Source organism: Phocoena phocoena, chromosome 11 (genome assembly GCF_963924675.1).
Source record: "Phocoena phocoena chromosome 11, mPhoPho1.1, whole genome shotgun sequence".
NCBI classification, from domain to species: domain Eukaryota; kingdom Metazoa; phylum Chordata; class Mammalia; order Artiodactyla; family Phocoenidae; genus Phocoena; species Phocoena phocoena.
Genome location: NC_089229.1, coordinates 20,606,480 through 20,625,553, shown reverse-complemented (window position 1 = coordinate 20,625,553; position 19,074 = coordinate 20,606,480). Strand labels below are relative to the sequence as shown.

General features: G+C 39.1%; 1 protein-coding gene across 1 annotated transcript in view; it reads left to right on the top strand.

The window, feature by feature from the left end:
- ANO4 (anoctamin 4) overlaps window positions 1-19,074 on the top strand; it is a 354,975-nt gene that overhangs the window by 259,730 nt on the left and 76,171 nt on the right. Inside the window, exons 13-14 of the mRNA XM_065888413.1 lie at window positions 34-94; window positions 18,135-18,217. Of these exons, the coding sequence (XP_065744485.1) occupies window positions 34-94; window positions 18,135-18,217 (144 nt within the window). The remainder of the gene's footprint in view (window positions 1-33; window positions 95-18,134; window positions 18,218-19,074) is intronic.

Below are 19,074 nucleotides of genomic sequence, written 5' to 3'. Positions count from 1 at the left end.
AATTAGTTTAACTGTGACTCATAATGTTCCCAGGTAACCCACCTTTTTGACAATGGAGCCACTGTCTTCTTTGCTGTTTTCATGGCAGTCTGGGGTAAGTGTTCTACATTCGTATAAGTTGTTCCCATCATCTGCTCTATGATCTGTTCCTTTGAAGTCTGATTTTGGATATGAGAGGAAGAAGCTTGAGTAAATTCAGTTGGCTGTTGTATTAGACACAAGTCGATAAATAATTCATTTGGTTTATTTTAAAAGTGATGTTGTAGAGGAGAACATGTCTTATTTCTCTTAAGCCTTCAACAGTTTCATCAGCATTCCATTATTGGAGTAAAATTCACCTTCTCTTGGAGACAAAAATAAAGCCTATGGTATACCAAAAGGTCTGCTGACACCTGAATACCCATCTCAGTATATATAGGACTTTCTGTTGTGAGTGGAATCTTTTCATCTAATATGTGAGTACCCACCTCTAGGCTTCTTCCAGTTCTGGTCAAAATGACTCCTCATAAACAAGATCTACTCACAATACTGAATCGAGTCCTTCTAAATCACTTCAAGCCAATAGCCCTATAATAACAAGGTATGATGGAACATTCACTTAAAGAATTCCTTAGCCCAAAGAAGTTACTTAACCCACTTTTTGGTAAAATGGGTTTAATAATATCTTCCTAGTCAAATAATTATAGAGCTCTAATTTAATAGTATAGAAAAGAGTCAGGACAAATACATAATAAACGATGAATGGCGGTTACCTTTGGAGAGGAGGTTACCTTTCGCGGAAAGGTAGGTAGACAGTGATGAGAGTCAGGCCTTTTACACTATATATTTTCCGTTTGGTTTGAATTTTTTGACAATGATTATGCATTTTTTCTAGAACTTAAAAAGCCAAAATCTGAATTTTGAGGTTATAGAACTCTACTAACTCAAGCTTAGGTTCATGTTGTTCCTTATGTATGGAATGAATATCAGAATCTTTGCCATCTTTCAGGGCCTAGCTGAAGTGGCATCTTCTCCAGCCAGAAGATGTCTTCCTCCTTTGAATTTCCATAGCACTTGGTTTATGCCATTCTTTGGGCACTGATAATGATTTGCATACACAATTTTTCTCCCCTAATAGGTTCATGGTCCTCAAGGACTATTATGGTCATGGAAAACCTTATGCATTTCTTTTGAAGACAGAGAGATTAATATTCATTAGATGGATGGATGGATAAATGGATGGATTGGGAAAAAAGAAGGGAAAGAGAAGAAAATTACCAAAAGAGTTTCTTTATAAGACAACAAATATGTTTAAATGGTCTCTTTGGCATGTAGAAATATAAAACCTTGTTTTCTTTGGGAGGTTTGTTCTAAGTATGTTATGCCTTCTTTACCTCGACCTCTTCAAAAGCAAATTGTCCCACCCACCACAGCTCTGTTGAAGAAAAATTTTTGAACCCTATGACTCCAGCCCCTTTCACCCAATGGGCATTTGTCCCAAGAATAGTCAAACCATAGGTTGATGAGTGGCCTGAGAGAAGGTTCTGCCCAAACAGGAGCTGGCAATGCCACCCAGAGTCTTATTCTTAAGAATGTGGATTGGCAAATGTGGAGCGACACGGGAGAATTAGCAGTAGAAACAGGCACTGAAAGATGCAGAGAGGGAAGAAACGGGAGGGAGGAAGGGAGAGAGGGAGATTGAGATTGACCAGCAGGTAGAATTGGGGACCAGGAGGAATTATGAGCAGGTTGAGTTTATGAGAAATTGAACCTAGAAGTAAGCAAAAGCAAAGAACTAGTGGAAAAAATTAGAATAGAGGGTACAGAAGCCAACTGGTAGCCATCTGGGAGAAAATGCAAGACAGTCCTCCAAGAGAAGCAAAGAAAGAATGTGGCCAAGTCATGTTATTAGGGGAGTATCAGGGTGAAGACCCAGGGTGTCTTGTGGCTGTAGTCTCTCAAGCTGCTGGCTTCCATATCCTGTCTGAATATGTCCAGTCTTTTAATTCCCATGGGCTTTCTGCCTCCCTTGGTGGACCTTGCGAAAGCCCTCACTATTTGTGCTACCCCTTACTGCATCTCTTGAAAACAAAGGAAGCTAACCATAATAGAGTTTTGGTTACAGGAATGACCTTTCAGGTCAAGAATGTGTATCTGGCTTTTCTAGAACATATTAGTATTGGTAACCATGATCATGAAATATAATAAGACATCCAGTACTTCAGCTTTGCCATGATCACAAATGAGGAGACTCTGGAAAATGTATTCATTTCCTAAACCAGTGGTTCCCAAACTTTTTCAAGTCATGACACACATAGGAAATGATAATATTTGCACAGCATGCTGATGTCCATGAAGGAACCTGCTCATGGTCAGGGATAATACTGCCCTAAGAACCTTAGCCTCCCCCAAAACTGATGGGATTATCACCTCTGGCAGACCTATAATCCATTCCTGGCATACATATTGGGAAGCTCTGTTTTGGTCTACTGTGTAATAGGTTAATACTTCTGTAGAGAGAGTGGTATTCAGAAGAATTAACACACAAAACTCCCTTATCCATTTCAGTGTTCCACCAATTTTACATATACTTTGGCTGAAATAATATTTTCTTCTCCCACAGTTACCAAGAAGTAAAATTCTGGTAGAATGATAGTAGTCTATAAGGTAGAGGTTGTCATCTCCACCCCTCACCCAGTACCACCACTGTAAAGGGGATGGCATCCCTTTCTTGCAAGTTGGAATGTCTTATACTGGGGATAACAGACAGACTTAATTATTTTATCTCTGCCAACCTCAGTGGACTGGTAGTGATTGCCTGGAACATGGAGGTTGCAAGTAGGTGGGCTGGGAGTCTGACAGTCCTTGTTTCTTGGAGGGCACTCAGTAAGAAGCTGATAGATGTTTTGTAATAACCTTTGAGCAAAGGGAACATTTTAGGGCCATTCCAGGCAACGCAAGCCTGGAATAATTCATTTTTGGAATTGCTTTGTCTTCGTAGACAACTTATTACTTAAATCTTGTATTGTTCCCAGTTTGAGAAAAAGAATCATTTACCCCAGGTGTTTCTTTGTAGATAGGGCTTTGCCTTTTGCAGAAATCTAGAATAGCCAATAACAGTGATAATTAGAATAATAGCATACACTTACTGAGGGCTTGCTATATTAAGCATTGTTCAGTATCATCTCAGTTAATCTGTACAGCAACCTTTGAGGAAGGGAATATTACTATTCCCATGTGATAGATGAGAAAATGGAGGCAGTAGCTAGAAAAAGTGGTAAAGGCAAGAGTTAAACTAGACAAGCTTTTAGCTCCTCCACTCCACTGCTAGGACCATGTGCTGTCTGTAATCCTGTTTGCTTCTGTTTCACGGATCTGAACTTTAAAATAAAGGACTGTTACACTTGTCCTGAGCCCAGTATAAACGCGTATCAGTTCTAACGGAGCTCGGTTTAATGGTCTCAGGATCATCCTTTACAGTTGACAAGTTACAACATTTAGGAAAACAAATGCACTTTATTTTCGGGAAATTGCTAGATATGGAGATGATGAGAACAGATCTAAGGGGTTTACAAGTCCTCAGAAGGGATGGGGTTGGTGTGTCTGTTTTGTTGCCTTTTGCTTTGTATGTTCACCAGAGAAACAATAAGGCTCCATTTGGAAACAGTCTGTAGTTGCTGGAAGGGCCTTTGTGTGGGGTTAGAAACCTTGACAGAACTCCACCACCTTTGTTCCTGTTCACACTTGTGTGATGCAGGGCCTCTTAGGGACTATTCTGTGAGCCTAGGGCTTGAATCAGAGTGGCTCTTTCATCAATGATCATTTTGGTTCAGAAAGATTCAAGGGACAGACAATTATGGTCTAAATTAGCTCTCTCCCTAGGGGAAAAATAATGAGTCATTAGGGAGTTTGATACTGGCAGAGACTTGCCAGGAAGCATATTATCTCGCTGTCCTTTGTTTCTGTTTTTCTTTTTTTTTCTCTTTCAAGTGTTGCCAAAAATTAAATCATCCCCAGTAAACAGACAAATCGAGGTCCTCAGAGCTTTCCAATCAAAATCGCAAGATTGCGGTTGTTTAAATGCAAATTCAAAGATTCTGCATATGGTCCCATCAGTAATTTAAGAACGAAGTATGTCTCATTTTTTGAAAATAAATTTTATAATAATTTGCCTTTTGTTTTTAGATATTTACACTAATTTTTATAATCTTATCTCTATATCCAACGAAAAACGGTGATTGTATATTCAGAAAATGAAAATGTATACATTTACTAAATGCCTACTAGGTGTGTAGGTGCAGTCACATATGATACCTCATCAATTTCTCATAACCCACCAGGAAGAAATTCCTATCTCCATCTTATAGATGAGGATATTCAGGTTCAGAGAGGTTATGCAACTTACCTAAGATTACCCAGCAGCTGGTAAGTGGTGGAGTCTGGATTTTAAACCAGATTTCGTCTGCCAAACTCCGGAGTCATTCTGAAGTATGTCCACTGTGGCATTCACCTCCTATAGGATGTTATAAGATTTCATTACTCAGGAGACATTCGTGCATATTCACTGTCCCTTGGCACTGGGTATACCTAAAAAATGAGTAAGGTGTGATCTCTGCTTTCAGAAGTTGGTAATTATAATCCTAGGTGTTAAGTCCAACTTATAAAGAGACAGTGAGGGTCCATGCAGCCAACTTGCTGAGGCAAAAAGGAAAAGCAGAAAAGCTTTTACCCAAGAATAGATATTGGAACCAAGTCTTAAATTTGCCAGGCAAATAAATGGAGTTGGGGGAGGTACGAATAACATTCTGAGCTGAGAACAGTGTGAGCAAAACTCTGAAAAGGAATGCTTAGACATTACATGTGCTAGGGACATAGAATGTGTCCTGGTTTCCTAGGGGGTGCTGTAACAATATACCACAAACTGGGTGGCTTAAAACCCTAGAAAGTTATCCTTTCACAGTTCTGGAGACTAGATGTCCGAAATCAGGGTGTCAACAGTGTTGGTTCCTTTGGGAGACCCTGTGTGGGAATCTGTCCCATGTGTCTCTCTTAGATTCTTGTGCTGGCCAGCGAACCTTGGCATTCCTTGGCTTGGAGAGAACATGGCTCCAATCTCTGCCCCCCATCTTCACCTGCATTCTCCCCGTGTCTGTGTTGTCTTCACATGGCAGTCTTCTTATATAAGGACATTAATCATATTAGATTAAGGGCCCACCTTACTCCAGTATGAACTCAACTAGTTAATCTGCAGTGATTTTATTTCCAAATAAGGTGACATTCTGAGGTTGGAGCTTAGGACATCAACATATTTTTTTGCAGGGGGGACACAATTCAGCCATAACAGAGTATATGTTGAAGCCTGAGTTCTGTTTATCACACAACATCTGTACCACAACAGAGAACCATGGCTTCACCCTGTAGGCAGCAGAAAGCCAGCTGAAGTTGTAAACTGAGGAGTGACATCCTCAGTTGTGTTTGGGAAGCAACTGTGGCAACAGTGTGGGGAGGGGTGAAAGTGGGGACCAATAGGTAGCAGGTAGCCACGAAGAAGGCTGTTCCAGTGCTCAGTTAAAACATCATGCAGAATTGGGTGTCGGGGAAAATCTTAATTACAGAATAAAAAAAGATATATTGGGATTCCCTCGTGGCTCAGTGGTTAAGAATCTGCCTGCCAATGCAGGGGACATGGGTTTGAGCCCTGGTCAGGGAAGATCCCACATGCCACGGAGCAACTAAGCCCGTGCACCACAACTACTGAGCCTGTGCTCTAGAGCCTATGAGCCACAACTACTGAGCCCACGTGCCACAACTACTGAAGCCCGCATGCCTAGAGCCCATGCTCTGCAACAAGAGAAGCCACCACAATGAGACGCCCACACACTGCAACGAAGAGTAGGCCCCGCTCACTGCAACTAGAGAAAGCCCGTGCACAGCAACAAAGACCCAACACAGTCACAAATAGGTAAAGATAAATAAATTATTTAAAAAACAAATATATTATAAACATATATAAACATATACATAAATATTTTTTCCTTGCTGTAGTTGTGACAGACAAAAATTGGAAATAACCTAAATATCCAACAATAGAATGGTTAAGGAAATTATAAGTAGCCATTAAAAATCGTCTTTCCAAGCATATAATAATGTAACACAAAGCTATATTTAACTCTTTTTAATATAGGATACAAAGTATACAAATAAAGTGTGATTTCAGGCGTAGAAGCGTCACCGAGTCCAAAGTCCTACTGCTCACTGCATGACAGGCCAATAAATCGAGAGACGATATACTGGGGCAAAGAATAGTGACTTTATTCAAAAAGCCAGAAGACTGATAAGATGGTGGACTGGTGTCCCAAAGAACTATCTTGCCTGGATTTCAATGCTAGTTTCTTTTGTAGAACAAAGAGAGGGGAGGTGAGGAGGAAGAATAAAAAAGGCTATAAGTCATTGTAGATATTTCCTAGTTCTGGACAGACTCTGGAGGGGATGTGTTAATTTCTTCTTACTTGCAGCCATTCACAGTTGGGCCTGGTCAAAATGTTTCCTGTGAGCTAAACAAAGGTATTTTATATTATATTAATGGTGGTGTCCTCTGGGTGATAGGATTATAGGACATTTTTATCAGTTTTAGTTAGGTATAATTCACATAAAATAAAATCCAGTGATTTTAAGTGTACATTTTGACATTATGTCAAATGTATATAGTCATGTAACCGTCACTGTAATGATGACATAGAACATTTTCATTCTCCAGAAAGTTTCTTCAAGCCTCTGAAGTCAGCCCCTTGGCAACCTCAAACCTGCTTTCTATCACTATAGTTTACTCTGTTCTAGAATTGCATACACATAGAGTCTTTCAGTATTTAGCATTTTGTTTCTGGCTTCTTCCACTAAGATTAAAGCTGTTGAGATTCATTTATATTGTTGCATATGTTGGTACTTTGTTCTTTATAGTACAGAATAGTATTCCATTGCCTGAAATATACCAAAATTTGTTTATTCATTTTATCCATTTGTTTACCCAAATGTTGATAAACATTTGGATTCAATCCAGTTTTTAGCTATTATGAATACAGCTGAGACTTAACGGCTATTATAAAATTTTTTTGCACATTTGCATAAAAGTCTTTGTATCTGTTTCTCCTGGGAAAATAATTAGGAGTGGCATTGGTGGATCATAGAATAAGGGAATGTCTAACTTTATAAAAAATTGTTTTCTGAAGTAGCTGTGCCGTTGTGCTTTCCCAATAGCATTATATGAGAGCTCCGGGTGTTCCACATCCTCACAAACACCTGGAATTATTAGTCTTTATAATTTTAGGGTACATAGTGTTATCCCATTGTGGTTTTAATTTGCATTTCTCTGACGACTAGTGATGTTGAACATCTTTCCGTGAGCTTGTTTACAATCTGCACATCTTTAGTGAAGTGTTTGTTCAAATGCCCATTTGTTATTGGGTCGCTTGTCTTCTTATTTTTAAGTTAAAAGAGTTATTTATATAATCTGAGTAGAAGTCCTTTAGCATACATATGTTTGCAAATATATTTCCCAGTTCGTGGCTTTCATTTTTATATGTTCTTAATGGTATCTTTTAAAAAGCAAGTGCTTGCAGGGAGATCAGCTCGGTGCTTTGTGACCACCTAGAGGGGAGGGATAGGGAGGGTGGGAGGGAGGGAGACGCAGGACGGAAGAGATATGAGAACATATGTATATGTATAACTGATTCACTTTGTTATAAAGCAGAAACTAACACACCATTGTAAAGCAATTATACTCCAATAAACGTGTTAAAAAATAAAATAAGAATAAAAATAAAAAGCAAGTGCTTGGAATTCACTGGCAGTCCCGTGGGTAGGACTTCATGCTTCCAACTGCAGGGGGCACAGGTTTGATCCCTAGTTGGGGAACTAAGATCCCACATGCCTTGTGGCATGGCCAATAAATAAATAAAAGTTTAAAATGAAAAATAAAGTAAAAGGCAAGAGTTTTTACTTTTGATATATTCCAATTTAATTTTTTCTTTTATTCTGTGATTTTTGTTTTTTTAAGAAATCTTTGCCAAACTCAAGGTCCCTAAGATTTTCTTCTAGAGAGCTTGTAGTTTTAGATCATATATTTAGGTCCATGAGTTATTTCAAGTTGATTTTTGTATATACTGTAAGGTAAGGGTCAGATCCATTTTTTTTGCATATATGGATATCCAATTGTTCCAGTACTACTTGCTGAAAGATTATCCTTTTCTTCCTTGAATTTTCTTGGCATATTTTGGTTGAAAATCAGTTGGCCATGTATAGGTCTATATGTGAAATTTTTTTCTGTTTGATCTATATGTGTACTTTTATGTAATAACACTGTCTTGATTATTATAGCATAATAGTAAGCTTTGAAATCTTCCTCTTTTAAAGAATTGTTTGGTCTGCTTTAGGTCCTTTGCATTTCCATATAAATTTTAGAATTAACTTGTCAATTTTTACCCCCCAAAAATGCTGATATTTGATTGTGATTTAGTTGAATCAATAGATCAGTTTGGGAATACTGAAGACTTTCAAGTATTTCTACCCATGAATGTCATTTAGCTTTTCATTTATTTAATTTCTTTAAGCAATGTTATGTGATTTCCAATGTACAGGTCTTGCATGTTCTTAGAAAATTTTCCAGAATCATATTGTCTAGTACTCCAATTACATGTATGTTAGACCACTGAATATTGTCCTACAGGTTACTTATACTTTGGTTACCCTTTTTCAGTCTTTTTAGTCTTTGTGTTCTCCAGGCTCCTTTTTATATTGTTTCTGTTGATTTGTCTTCAGGTTCACTGATTTTTCTTCTGAAAAAGCTAATCTTCTGTTAATCCTATCCAGTGTATTTTTCTTTTCCTATCTTGCATTTTTCATCTCAGATTTTAATCAATTGGATCTTTTTGTATATTTTATCACTTTCCCCATTGTGTTCAGGTTTTTATCTACCTTCTTGACATATGAAGCATATTTATAATACAGTTGATTCTTGAACAGCACAGATTTGAACTGCACAGGTCCACTTATATGCAGATCTTTTTTCAATAAATATGTACTGCAGTACTATATGATCAGCAATTGGTTGAATCCACAGATGTGGAACTGCTGATACGGAAGGCCTACTATAAAGTTATATGTGAATCTTTCAACTGCATGGGGGTCGGCACCCCTAACCCCCACATTGTTCAAGGGCCAACTGTAGTTGTTTTGTCATCCTTGCTCTATCATTTCTAGGCTGTCAGTCTGAGATTGATTGAATTTTCTCTTAGTTATAGGTTTTATTTTCCTGCTAATTTGCACTCCTGGTAATTTTTTATTCAGTGCTGGAAAGTGTTGAGTTTTTGGGTTTTGTTGTGTTTCTTTAGTGCTGGACTTTGTTCAGGCATGCAGTTAACTAACTTGCAGCCCTGTTTGATCCTTTTGAAACTTGTGTTTAGCTTGTTTATTGTAAGTCCAGAGACTTACAATAGTCCACAACTAAGGCATCACCTGTATTAGGCCTCTTATAATACCTACGTATTATAATACTCTGCATTCTGATTAGTGGGATTGTGAACGTCTTCTGGCCCTCTGTGAACTCTGAGGATTGTTTAGCTACCAAGCAGCCTCATGTAGTTTCACCCCATGCATGTCAAGAGTAGAGGGGACCTTGTTGCTGATATTGCAGCTTTCTTTTAGTATAGCTCCTTCCTTTCTGGTATTCTGCCCCATAGATAATTGCTAACTCACCCTCCCTACTCAATCTCTGTCTCCCCGGCTCAGTAAGACCACTAGGCTCTGTTTTTGTTCTCCCTGCCTGAACTGTAGCCTGGGAACTGCCTAGAAGCAATGAGTTGGTATGCTCCTAGGGCCCACCTCATTTATTTCTTTCCTCTCGGTGTCACAGGTTTGCACTGTCTCTTGTCCAGTGCTGATAACAGCTGTTTCTTATATTGTAGTAGTTAATCCTCATGAGTGGAAGCGAAAGTCCTCAGCCTGCTGCAGTTTAATGGCTTCTTATAGAAGGGAAGCATACACTCAGACAAGGCCTCAGAGAATTGTGGTTCCCTGGAGAAACTGTCATGATCCGTGGTGTCTCCTAGGCATTACCAGTTCAGAAACACTGTTGGAATACCCAGAGCTAATCTGACCTGGGGATACAGACTCTTCTAAACTCTGCAAACACCAGTGCATAAGCTAGTATGTGAAAATACAGGTATATGGTAGTGAATATTATTTTATAATGACCATCACATTATTCCTCTGTCAGGAAACTTGGGAAACCAAATTAATCACCATATGTTGTTTGAGCATGGGAATCAGTACAGCTAGCAAAATCCCTAGAACATCAAAGGAATGCAATTAATAATTGTTAAATGAATAAAAGAGGGGAGCAAGAACTATTTTTTTTCTGCTTGATTAATCATTCTTATCCCATGTTCGGGATACCTTTCTAATATCTACATTAGATGAAACTACCAAATTTGTGTTCTTAGGCCCTTGTTTTTCCTCAGCTACCCTTGTTTTTCCCCTATCTGGACACACTGGCTTTCTCCAGAAGAGGTCCCAATGCCAGTAATAGTTTCGGCTTCTTAAAATGGAGTCACATTCCTGTCCTTCCTGGATCCTGAGATTACCCTCATCTTGGCATTTTAGAGTGTTTCACAAACTCTCTAGTCACTCATTTATATTCATTTGCATTATTACTTCCAATGGCCTACCTCAAATGTTGCAAATTAGCAACCCATAAAAATATTCTGTTTGGTTTTCACCAATTTTTAAAATATATGGATAAACTGTTAACATTTTAAAATTGAGATAGGCCATGTGAAAATACATTTTCATAGTTCCTTTTGAAAAATTTGAAGAACTTGCCACGGCAGAATCAATGAGAACTGAGAAAAACCTACCACTTTACATGGTGCATACACTTCCCAATTTGTCCCAAACCCCACCACTCCCTATTGTATGGCTTCTTCCAGGTTTTGTACTGATCTGACCCATTTAGCATTTGAGTTTGTGACTTCTAACTAAACTCACTCATTGTGTGAAGACTTTACAAGTTAAGCTCTCAGGATGTGACTTATTCCCTTATTTCTAGGTTCTTGAAAAGCACATCATTTAAACTCCTCTGCTCTACCCAGCATGGCTCTCATTCAGATTCAGTGGAAAAGTCAAAAGCTTTCCAGACAAGCAAAAGCTAAGAGAATTCAGCACTACCAAACCAGTTTACAACAAACACTAAATGAACTTCTCTAGGCAAGAAACACAAGAGCAGAGAACAAAAGAGGAAGGGAAGAAAAAGACCTATAAAAAAAAATAAGAAAATAACAATAGCAACATACATATCAATAATTACCTTAAATGTAAATGGATTAAATGCTCCAACCAAAAGACATAGACTGGCTGAATGGATACAAAAAACAAGACCCATAGATATGCTGTCTACGAGGGACTCACTTCAGGTCTAGGAGATTAAATGCTCCAACCAAAAGACATAGACTGGCTCAATGGATACAAAAAACAAGACCCATAGATATGCTGTCTACGAGGGACTCACTTCAGGTCTAGGAACACATACAGACTGAAAGTGAGAGGATGGAGAAAGGTATTCCATGCAAATGGAAATCAAAAAAAACAGGAGTAGCAATATTCATATCAGACAAAATATACTTTAAAATAAATTCCTCTGTTCTTCCTCCAAATGAACATTCTCAAAGTTATAAAGGACTGAAAAGATGACATCTGTTAGTATTATTAATTTTACTTTTAAAAATTAAAATTAGCATTGGGAAAAAAACGACTGAAGGTGTGTATGAAGTAAGTCATTCTGCTTTCCTAGGAAGTAAGAGAATCATCTTGACCAGGTTTCTGAAAATGCTTTGAGTCATCAGACAGCAGGTCATCATTCTGAAATTAAAATCATAAGTACTCACTCATAGGTACTCCTCATTTTATTCCTGGCCAGAGCTCAATTCTTCTTTTTCTCCAAACAAATGGAACATAATCTTTTCTCAAGGAAAGAAGTTAGACTGTAGGATCTTTAAGCTCCTTGTCTTTTCAAAAATAAGAAAAATGCCTTTAAAATTGTTTTCTGGGATTAAACATAATTTTTCTCTGGACTACCAGTGCAGACATTTTTAAAGTGAAGAATCAAATTAGGCCTCTCAATACCTATTATGTTACCAGAGGGCAAAAATTGGCAGCATTGTATCCCTAGTAGCTTTGGGAATAAATGTGGACTTTTCCAGGCCTCCCAGAAGAAGAGTATAGATCAGAGAGAAGGATACAGAGCTAATGTCAGGCTCCCACAGTGAACCTATAACCCTGGGGCACAGCACTTCTGATTTATAACTAGTTTCAGCTCCTGTGGTTGGGAGAGTAGGCTTTCTTTGTCTTCCTTTGTCTCTCTTTTTGGCTTTTCCCATTTCAATAGAAGTTAAAGCTCCCAGATTAGAGTGTGGCCTCCTAGCTAGGAGTCATGTAGTTAGCACCTCTGGCTCCTACTCTAAATGCCAGTTGTGCCCCTAGTCCTTGTAACAGCCCAAACATCCCTGTTGTGGGTTGCATTGTGTCCCCCCAAAAAGGATATGTTGAGGTTCTAACTCCTGATACCTGTGAAAGTGACCTTATTTGGAAATAGGATCTTTGAAGATGTAACGAAGTTAAGAGGAGGCCATACTGGATTACCAGTATGACTGGTGTCCTTATAAGAAGAGAAAACAGAGACACAGACACTCACAGGGGAGAATGCCATGTGAAGACAGAGGTAGAGGAGCAGTACCTCTGCAAATCCAGGGATGCCAAGGATTGTGGGAAACCACAAGAAGCTAGGGGAGAAGCATGGAACAGACCCTCCCTCAAAGCTTCCAGTAGGAACCAACCCTGCTAACACCGTGATTTTGGACTTGTAAGCTCCAGAACTGTGAAAAAATAAATTGCTACTGTTTTAAGCCAAAAAAGAGGCAAATCAGGTTCAAATCTCAGTTCTGTTTTTTACTAGCCCTGTGAGTTCTCTGTACCTCAGATATTTCATCCATAGAATAATGAAAATAACGCCAAACTTTGCAAGCTTTTTAGAAAATAAAGATTAGTACCTGAGATGTAATACATACTTACTATACAGTAACTAAATAAATGGTACAGTATTTCAACCCTACCATGGAACTTAAGATATGCAGCTGAAAGAGGAGATTTCCCTGCATAGGTCTCTACAAATGCCTTAGGAAGATGTTGAAAGATAGTTATTCAGTGGGTTTCTTTCTAACTATTTGCAGAATGTTAATCATGGCTATACTTTCCAGAAAAATCCCTATATCAGGATGAGTAAAGTTAGCTGCCGTAATATACAAACTGCAAAACCTTGATGCTCAGTGGAACCCACAAACTTAAAACCCAATCAGGTGTTCCTGGTTGTCAGATAGCCTTCTACCTGGTCATCCAAGTACTCAGATTCCTTCCATCCTCTTCTAGATCCTCAGAGTTCTCTCCATTCATCTAGCAAAAGGAGAAAAGAAGCATAGGGAGGATACACCTACTTCTTAATTCCTCAGCCCAAAAGTGATGCACATCACTTCTAGTTACTTTTCATTGGCCAAAATTTGGCTCATGGCCACATATAACTGCAGTAAACCTGGGAGATATAATCGCACTATGCTTAGAAAGATGATAAATGGGTTCAGTAAATGCATAGGAGTCAGCCACAAACCATAATTATTCTATTTAAGAAAATGATAATAGAGTGTGGCCTGCAGAACACTGTATGTCATGTCTTCCTTTTGTGTCCCTTATGGGCTGCATGTGACAAACTTCTCAATTGTGTGTGATTCGGAGCCAAGAGTGTCTTGCTATTTGAACACTAACCTACCTGAACACTAATCCCGACCCTGTCTGCACTGACAGAAGTCTCAGAATTTCCTAATGTGTCAACTACTGTTGTGAGAGGATTGTTGTTTGGGATTGGCATTAACATCTCAGGTGAACTTGTTTGTGGGTAGATCAGGTAGAAGTACAGGGTGAAGAGTTGGGCACAAGCAGTGTCCTTAGGATCCTTGTATCCTCGGCTGGTAACAGGGCTTTATTTTATGGGTGATGTGACTTTATTGACCAGCCCCCACTCGGAGACCTGGTTAGATTGGGGTTTAGAAACATCATTAGCAGCATGGAAAGATAGATTGGAATCTAAGAAGTTCAAAATGCTAGCAGTAAGTAGCTGAGAAAAAGGAAATTTGGGGGCCAAATTCTTGTGGAAATAATTGCATATATTAGAAAATGTTGACAAAACACTTCAGAATGTTCAGTCTTTTGAGAATCAATATATAAAAGAAATATACTTTAAAAAAATTTTTTAAAGATTTTTTTTGATGTGGACCAATTTTAAAGTCTTTATTGAATTAGTCACAACATTGCTTCTGTTTTATGTTTTGGTTTTTTGTCCCCGAGGCATGTGGGATCTCAGCTCCCCGACCAGGGATTGAACCCACACCCCCTGCATTGGAAAGGCGAAGTCTTAACCACTGGACCACCAGGGAAGTTCCAAAAGAAATATACTTTTAATCAAACTTAATCATAGTACTGGGCAGTATAAAAGAAAGATATAATATAAAGATATATATATAGATAGATGGATAGATATACATATAGCATAAGCCAGCTTCAAAGGAGACAAAGAGGAAAGTGTGAGCTCATGACATAAGGCAGCATATAACTTACCACACCCAAAGCACATGGGCTCCCAGAGCTGTGTATTTAGACAAAGGACTTAAATCATGGAGTTACGAGGGTGGGGGATTGGAGCTTTGCCTTGAGAAGAGATCACCTATATTGGTTTGACTACATCCTAGTTCAAACATAGAGATAGAAGCAGATTCCTCCTCAGATGAATGGGGATTTTCACACAAAGACACAAGAAAATGGCAGCTGCACAAACAATTCATTTCTTCTTCTCATCTTCCCAAGTTCTAGAATGGAAGAGAGGAGAGGATTATTGGCCGAAGAAGGGAATTACTGCTTCGAGTTTCTTTGTCCTTGAGGCAGGGTTCAGCACATGCTGGGGAGAAGGAAGCTGGTGGAATAATTCTTACAGCCACTGGCTTGTCTTGGAAATCAGTTCCTACAGACGAGAACCACAGATGGGACGGTGGGGCTTGTTGGGAGCAGCAACAGCCTGTAAGACAGACTGGATGTGTATCCTGTGGCCTTAGGCCGTCCCAGCATGACCCCCGAGCAAGCCTTTCTGAGGCCAAGGGGTCCAAAGCTTTTCTTCTTACGGAGAAGAGCCACACATTCAAGGCTTGGCTGCCTTGTCTCTTCAAGGCTAGGAGGGACTCTGGAGACCAAAGAGAGAAAATCAATAAAGTGGCATTTTTTTGAAGGGCCAGAGGACCTAGTCAAGGAGATGTTTCAGGGATCCCATGCAAGGACAAGATAATTTGGTGAGGCAGAAGGCAAATGTGCAAAAAGAAGTTAACACAGCAGGCCTGCCTTAGAGAGTCCTGCTTTACAGGGCTGGCCCGTGGCTGGCATCTGGGAACTTAAATTTCAGGAGAGTTTCTACCACCCTAACTGCTAAGAGTAACTTGTTTTACATTTTAAACGGTTTGCTCCAACATTATGGTTTGTGCTGAATACCCACCTGATTTTTTGTGAGGCTTGGGAATTTTGGAACGTGCTAGGCAAAGGATATCTATATGACCAGCCCCTGATAAAAACCCTGGGCACTGAGTTTCTAATGAACTTCCCTGTTAGACGACATTTCACGTGTTGTCACAACTCATTACTGGGGAATTAAGTACATGCTGTGTGACTCCACTGGGAGAGAACTCTTGGAAGCTTGCACCTGGTTTCCACCAGACTTCACCCCATGTGCCTTTTCCCTCTGCTGATTTTGCTTTATATCCTTTCACTGTAGTAAATCTTAGCCATATGTACCACTATATGCTGAGTCCTATGAGTCCTCCTAGTGAATTATCAAGACTGGAGGTGGTCTTGGGAACCCCTGACACAATAAGACTCCTGGCAAGGATTCCAGTGGAAAATAGCTGCTCAGCTTTTGGCACTTTTCTTTCTTCGTTTTTAACTGGAGTATAGTTGATTTACAATGTTGTGTTAGTTTCAGGTGTACAGCAAAGTGAATCAGTTATACATATATCTATTCTTTTTTAGATTCTTCTCCCATATAGGTCATTACATAGCATTGAATAAAGTTCCCTGTGCTATACAGTAGGTCCTTATTAGTTATTTGTTTTATATATAGTAGTGTGTATATGTCAATCCCAATCTCCCGATTTATCCCTCCCCCCTTTCCCCCGGTAACCATAAGTTTGTTTTCTACAGCTGTAACTCTGTTTCAGTTTTGTAAATATGCTCATTTGTACATTTTTTTTAGATTCCACGTATAAGTGATATCATACGATATTTGTCTTTTCTCTGTCTGACTTAACTTCACTCAGTATGACAATCTCTAGGTCCATTCATGTTGCTGCAGATGGCATTATTTCATTCTTTTTTATGGCTAATATTCCATTGTATATATATATGTACCACACATCTTCTTTATCTACTCCTCTGTCAATGGACATTTAGATTGCTTCCATGTCTTGGCTGTTGTAAATAGTTCGGCACTTTTATTAACCTCCAAAGACATATGTTTGTTTCCATTTCCCACTTCTAGAATTAAGCACTTGATTATTTTAGGCATGACTTTATTAACGACTATACTCTGAATTTTTCAGATTTTAGAGAGGCACTGTGGTACATATATATTCTATAATACCCCATGAGGTCTGGGAAGTACCCCATATTCAAATACATTAATATGGCTGCTTTCAACGTATGTATACTCTCACTAAGAGGGATAAATGAAGACTTTGAGTAGCCTCACCTCAGTCGAAGTCACAGTTTGCCACAAGATGAATTTGTGCCAAACTTAGGGGAAGAAACAATTTTTAGAGCATTTTGAATTTTGCCATTGTGGATAGGGATTATACTGCCATTTGCTTAGCAGGAAACTGAGAATTAGAAAAGTGAATTCGTTTGTCAGTGATAGCACAGCTTGTATCTGAACTGGATTTCAAATCTAGGAATGTCTAGGTCACAAGCCAGAGAGCTCTTAACTATTACCCTATACTGTCTTTCCAGTTACTTATTTTTAAACATGTCTTCTGTGTCCAAATACCACTAATAAGGAGGTAGTGTGAGAGCAAGGGGGAGTAGAAAAGAAGGAAGTAGTTCTCTCTCTTTGGAGTGGACATTTGGATGTTTACCTTACCCCATGAAACTGATTCCAAATATATGACATACTTTTCCCTTTTGAAGTCTGACTACACAGCAAGGCCCAATAGAGATGGTCAACAATTACCTCTCCTAGGGTATCTCTGTGATATCCTTAGTTGCAGTCATCCTCTGAGTGAGTAACTGAGTGTATGTGTTCCCTCATTGGGCTTGTGACTTCCAAGGCAGCAGGAATGTGTCTTGATTATTTTTTGATCTCTCTATCATTTTATAATGCTCAACAATTCATTTGTGTTGATATTTTTAAATTGAATTGAGTAGAAAGTTACTTTGGCTAAATGAGGATCACTCCCAGCTTTACCCGGGTAGGGAGGCCAACAAGTTGGGAAAGGTTCTTAACAGAATTTACACACTTTTGCCTTCAATGTGACAATAAAGAGATGGTTTGGAGAAAAGAGAAGCAACAGGACAGCTTCCTCCAACAAAATAGCTTCCTTCAGTAAAATAGGAAGATACAGTCTACACAGATATTTATCCTGAGAAGAACTTGGGGGACAAGAGATCACTGGCAATCAAATACATGTGAACTGCTAAGCTCTGCTTTACCTTTTCTGCCCCTCACTTTTCAAATGATGTTGGTAACCTAGTTTTCTGTATTCTTACATCTCAGGAGCTTCGTCATTCTAGTAAGTCTGCTCTGCTGTGACTTGCAAATCAGCTTAATTTAAATCTCTAAGTTTTCATTGTGTTTGACACAGACTTAGTAATTCTCAGAAAATGATCCTCATTAAATAAAGTTTATCTAGAAATTCTGATATTCAAGAATGCTTACACAAAATGTCATTCTTTACAATGGCTTCATTATCCATTGGCACAGTTAAAGGCATTGTTTTATTTGAAATGTCTGCCTTTCTCTGTTCCAGCGACAGTTTTCCTGGAGTTTTGGAAAAGACGGAGAGCAGTAATTGCTTATGACTGGGATTTGATAGACTGGGAAGAAGAGGAGGTTTGTATCATTTACGTCAATTTTCTTTTTTAAAAAAGCCGATAACCAAGAAATACACAGTCCCTCTTGAGTCATCGCTCTCTGGCCTGTGGTGGAAGTCAGGTTGATTCATAAAGCATTTTTTATATCTGTATTTACAGGAAATTTCAAGAGGAATTAAAAATAAAAAAGCACACAACATTTTGTTTTGTTAGTGGAGTAAAATTCCATGACTAAGTAAAGCATTTCACTTGTAGGTAGAGGCATCAGAAGAATTGGTAGTAAGATTTGTTTAGTTTCCTTAAATATTATCCATTCTCTTTACTTTATCAGAAGGAGAATATTAGCTTCACAGTCGTAGGCACATGGAAGCAGACCTCCTAAGTACTCCAAGGAAATGGTTCTGTGAACTCTACAGGACCCTGGACAGTGCCCAGATGTGCACAGGCTCAGTGGTGTTCCCCTAAGTGATAAATACTGAGGGGAAACCACTCCTCAAACAGCCTCTTTGGTGGATGTGGCTAAAAGCAGGACCAGCTCTAGATAAAACCGTCCAGGAGAGGTAAACTCAGTCCCACAGACTTCACTTTCTCAGCATGTCACTCTCCCTTTATCCCCTTCTAGGCCAATACACCATGCCCTTTCCTAACCTGTGTCTGGTTTTTATCCTCTCTCTCCTTGCCCCATTCCTGTCAGAAGTCTCGAGGACCCATGGGTGGGTTTGGTCACCAAGTGCCCGGCCTGAACTTCTCTTCCCTTCCTCTCGTCCATTATCTCCTACCTCTCCTGAGTACCATTTCCTCAGAGCCTTGCTGGGCCAGTAAATCAAATACACTAGTCATATATGATATGATAATGGGTATCAATGGGTGTTTTCC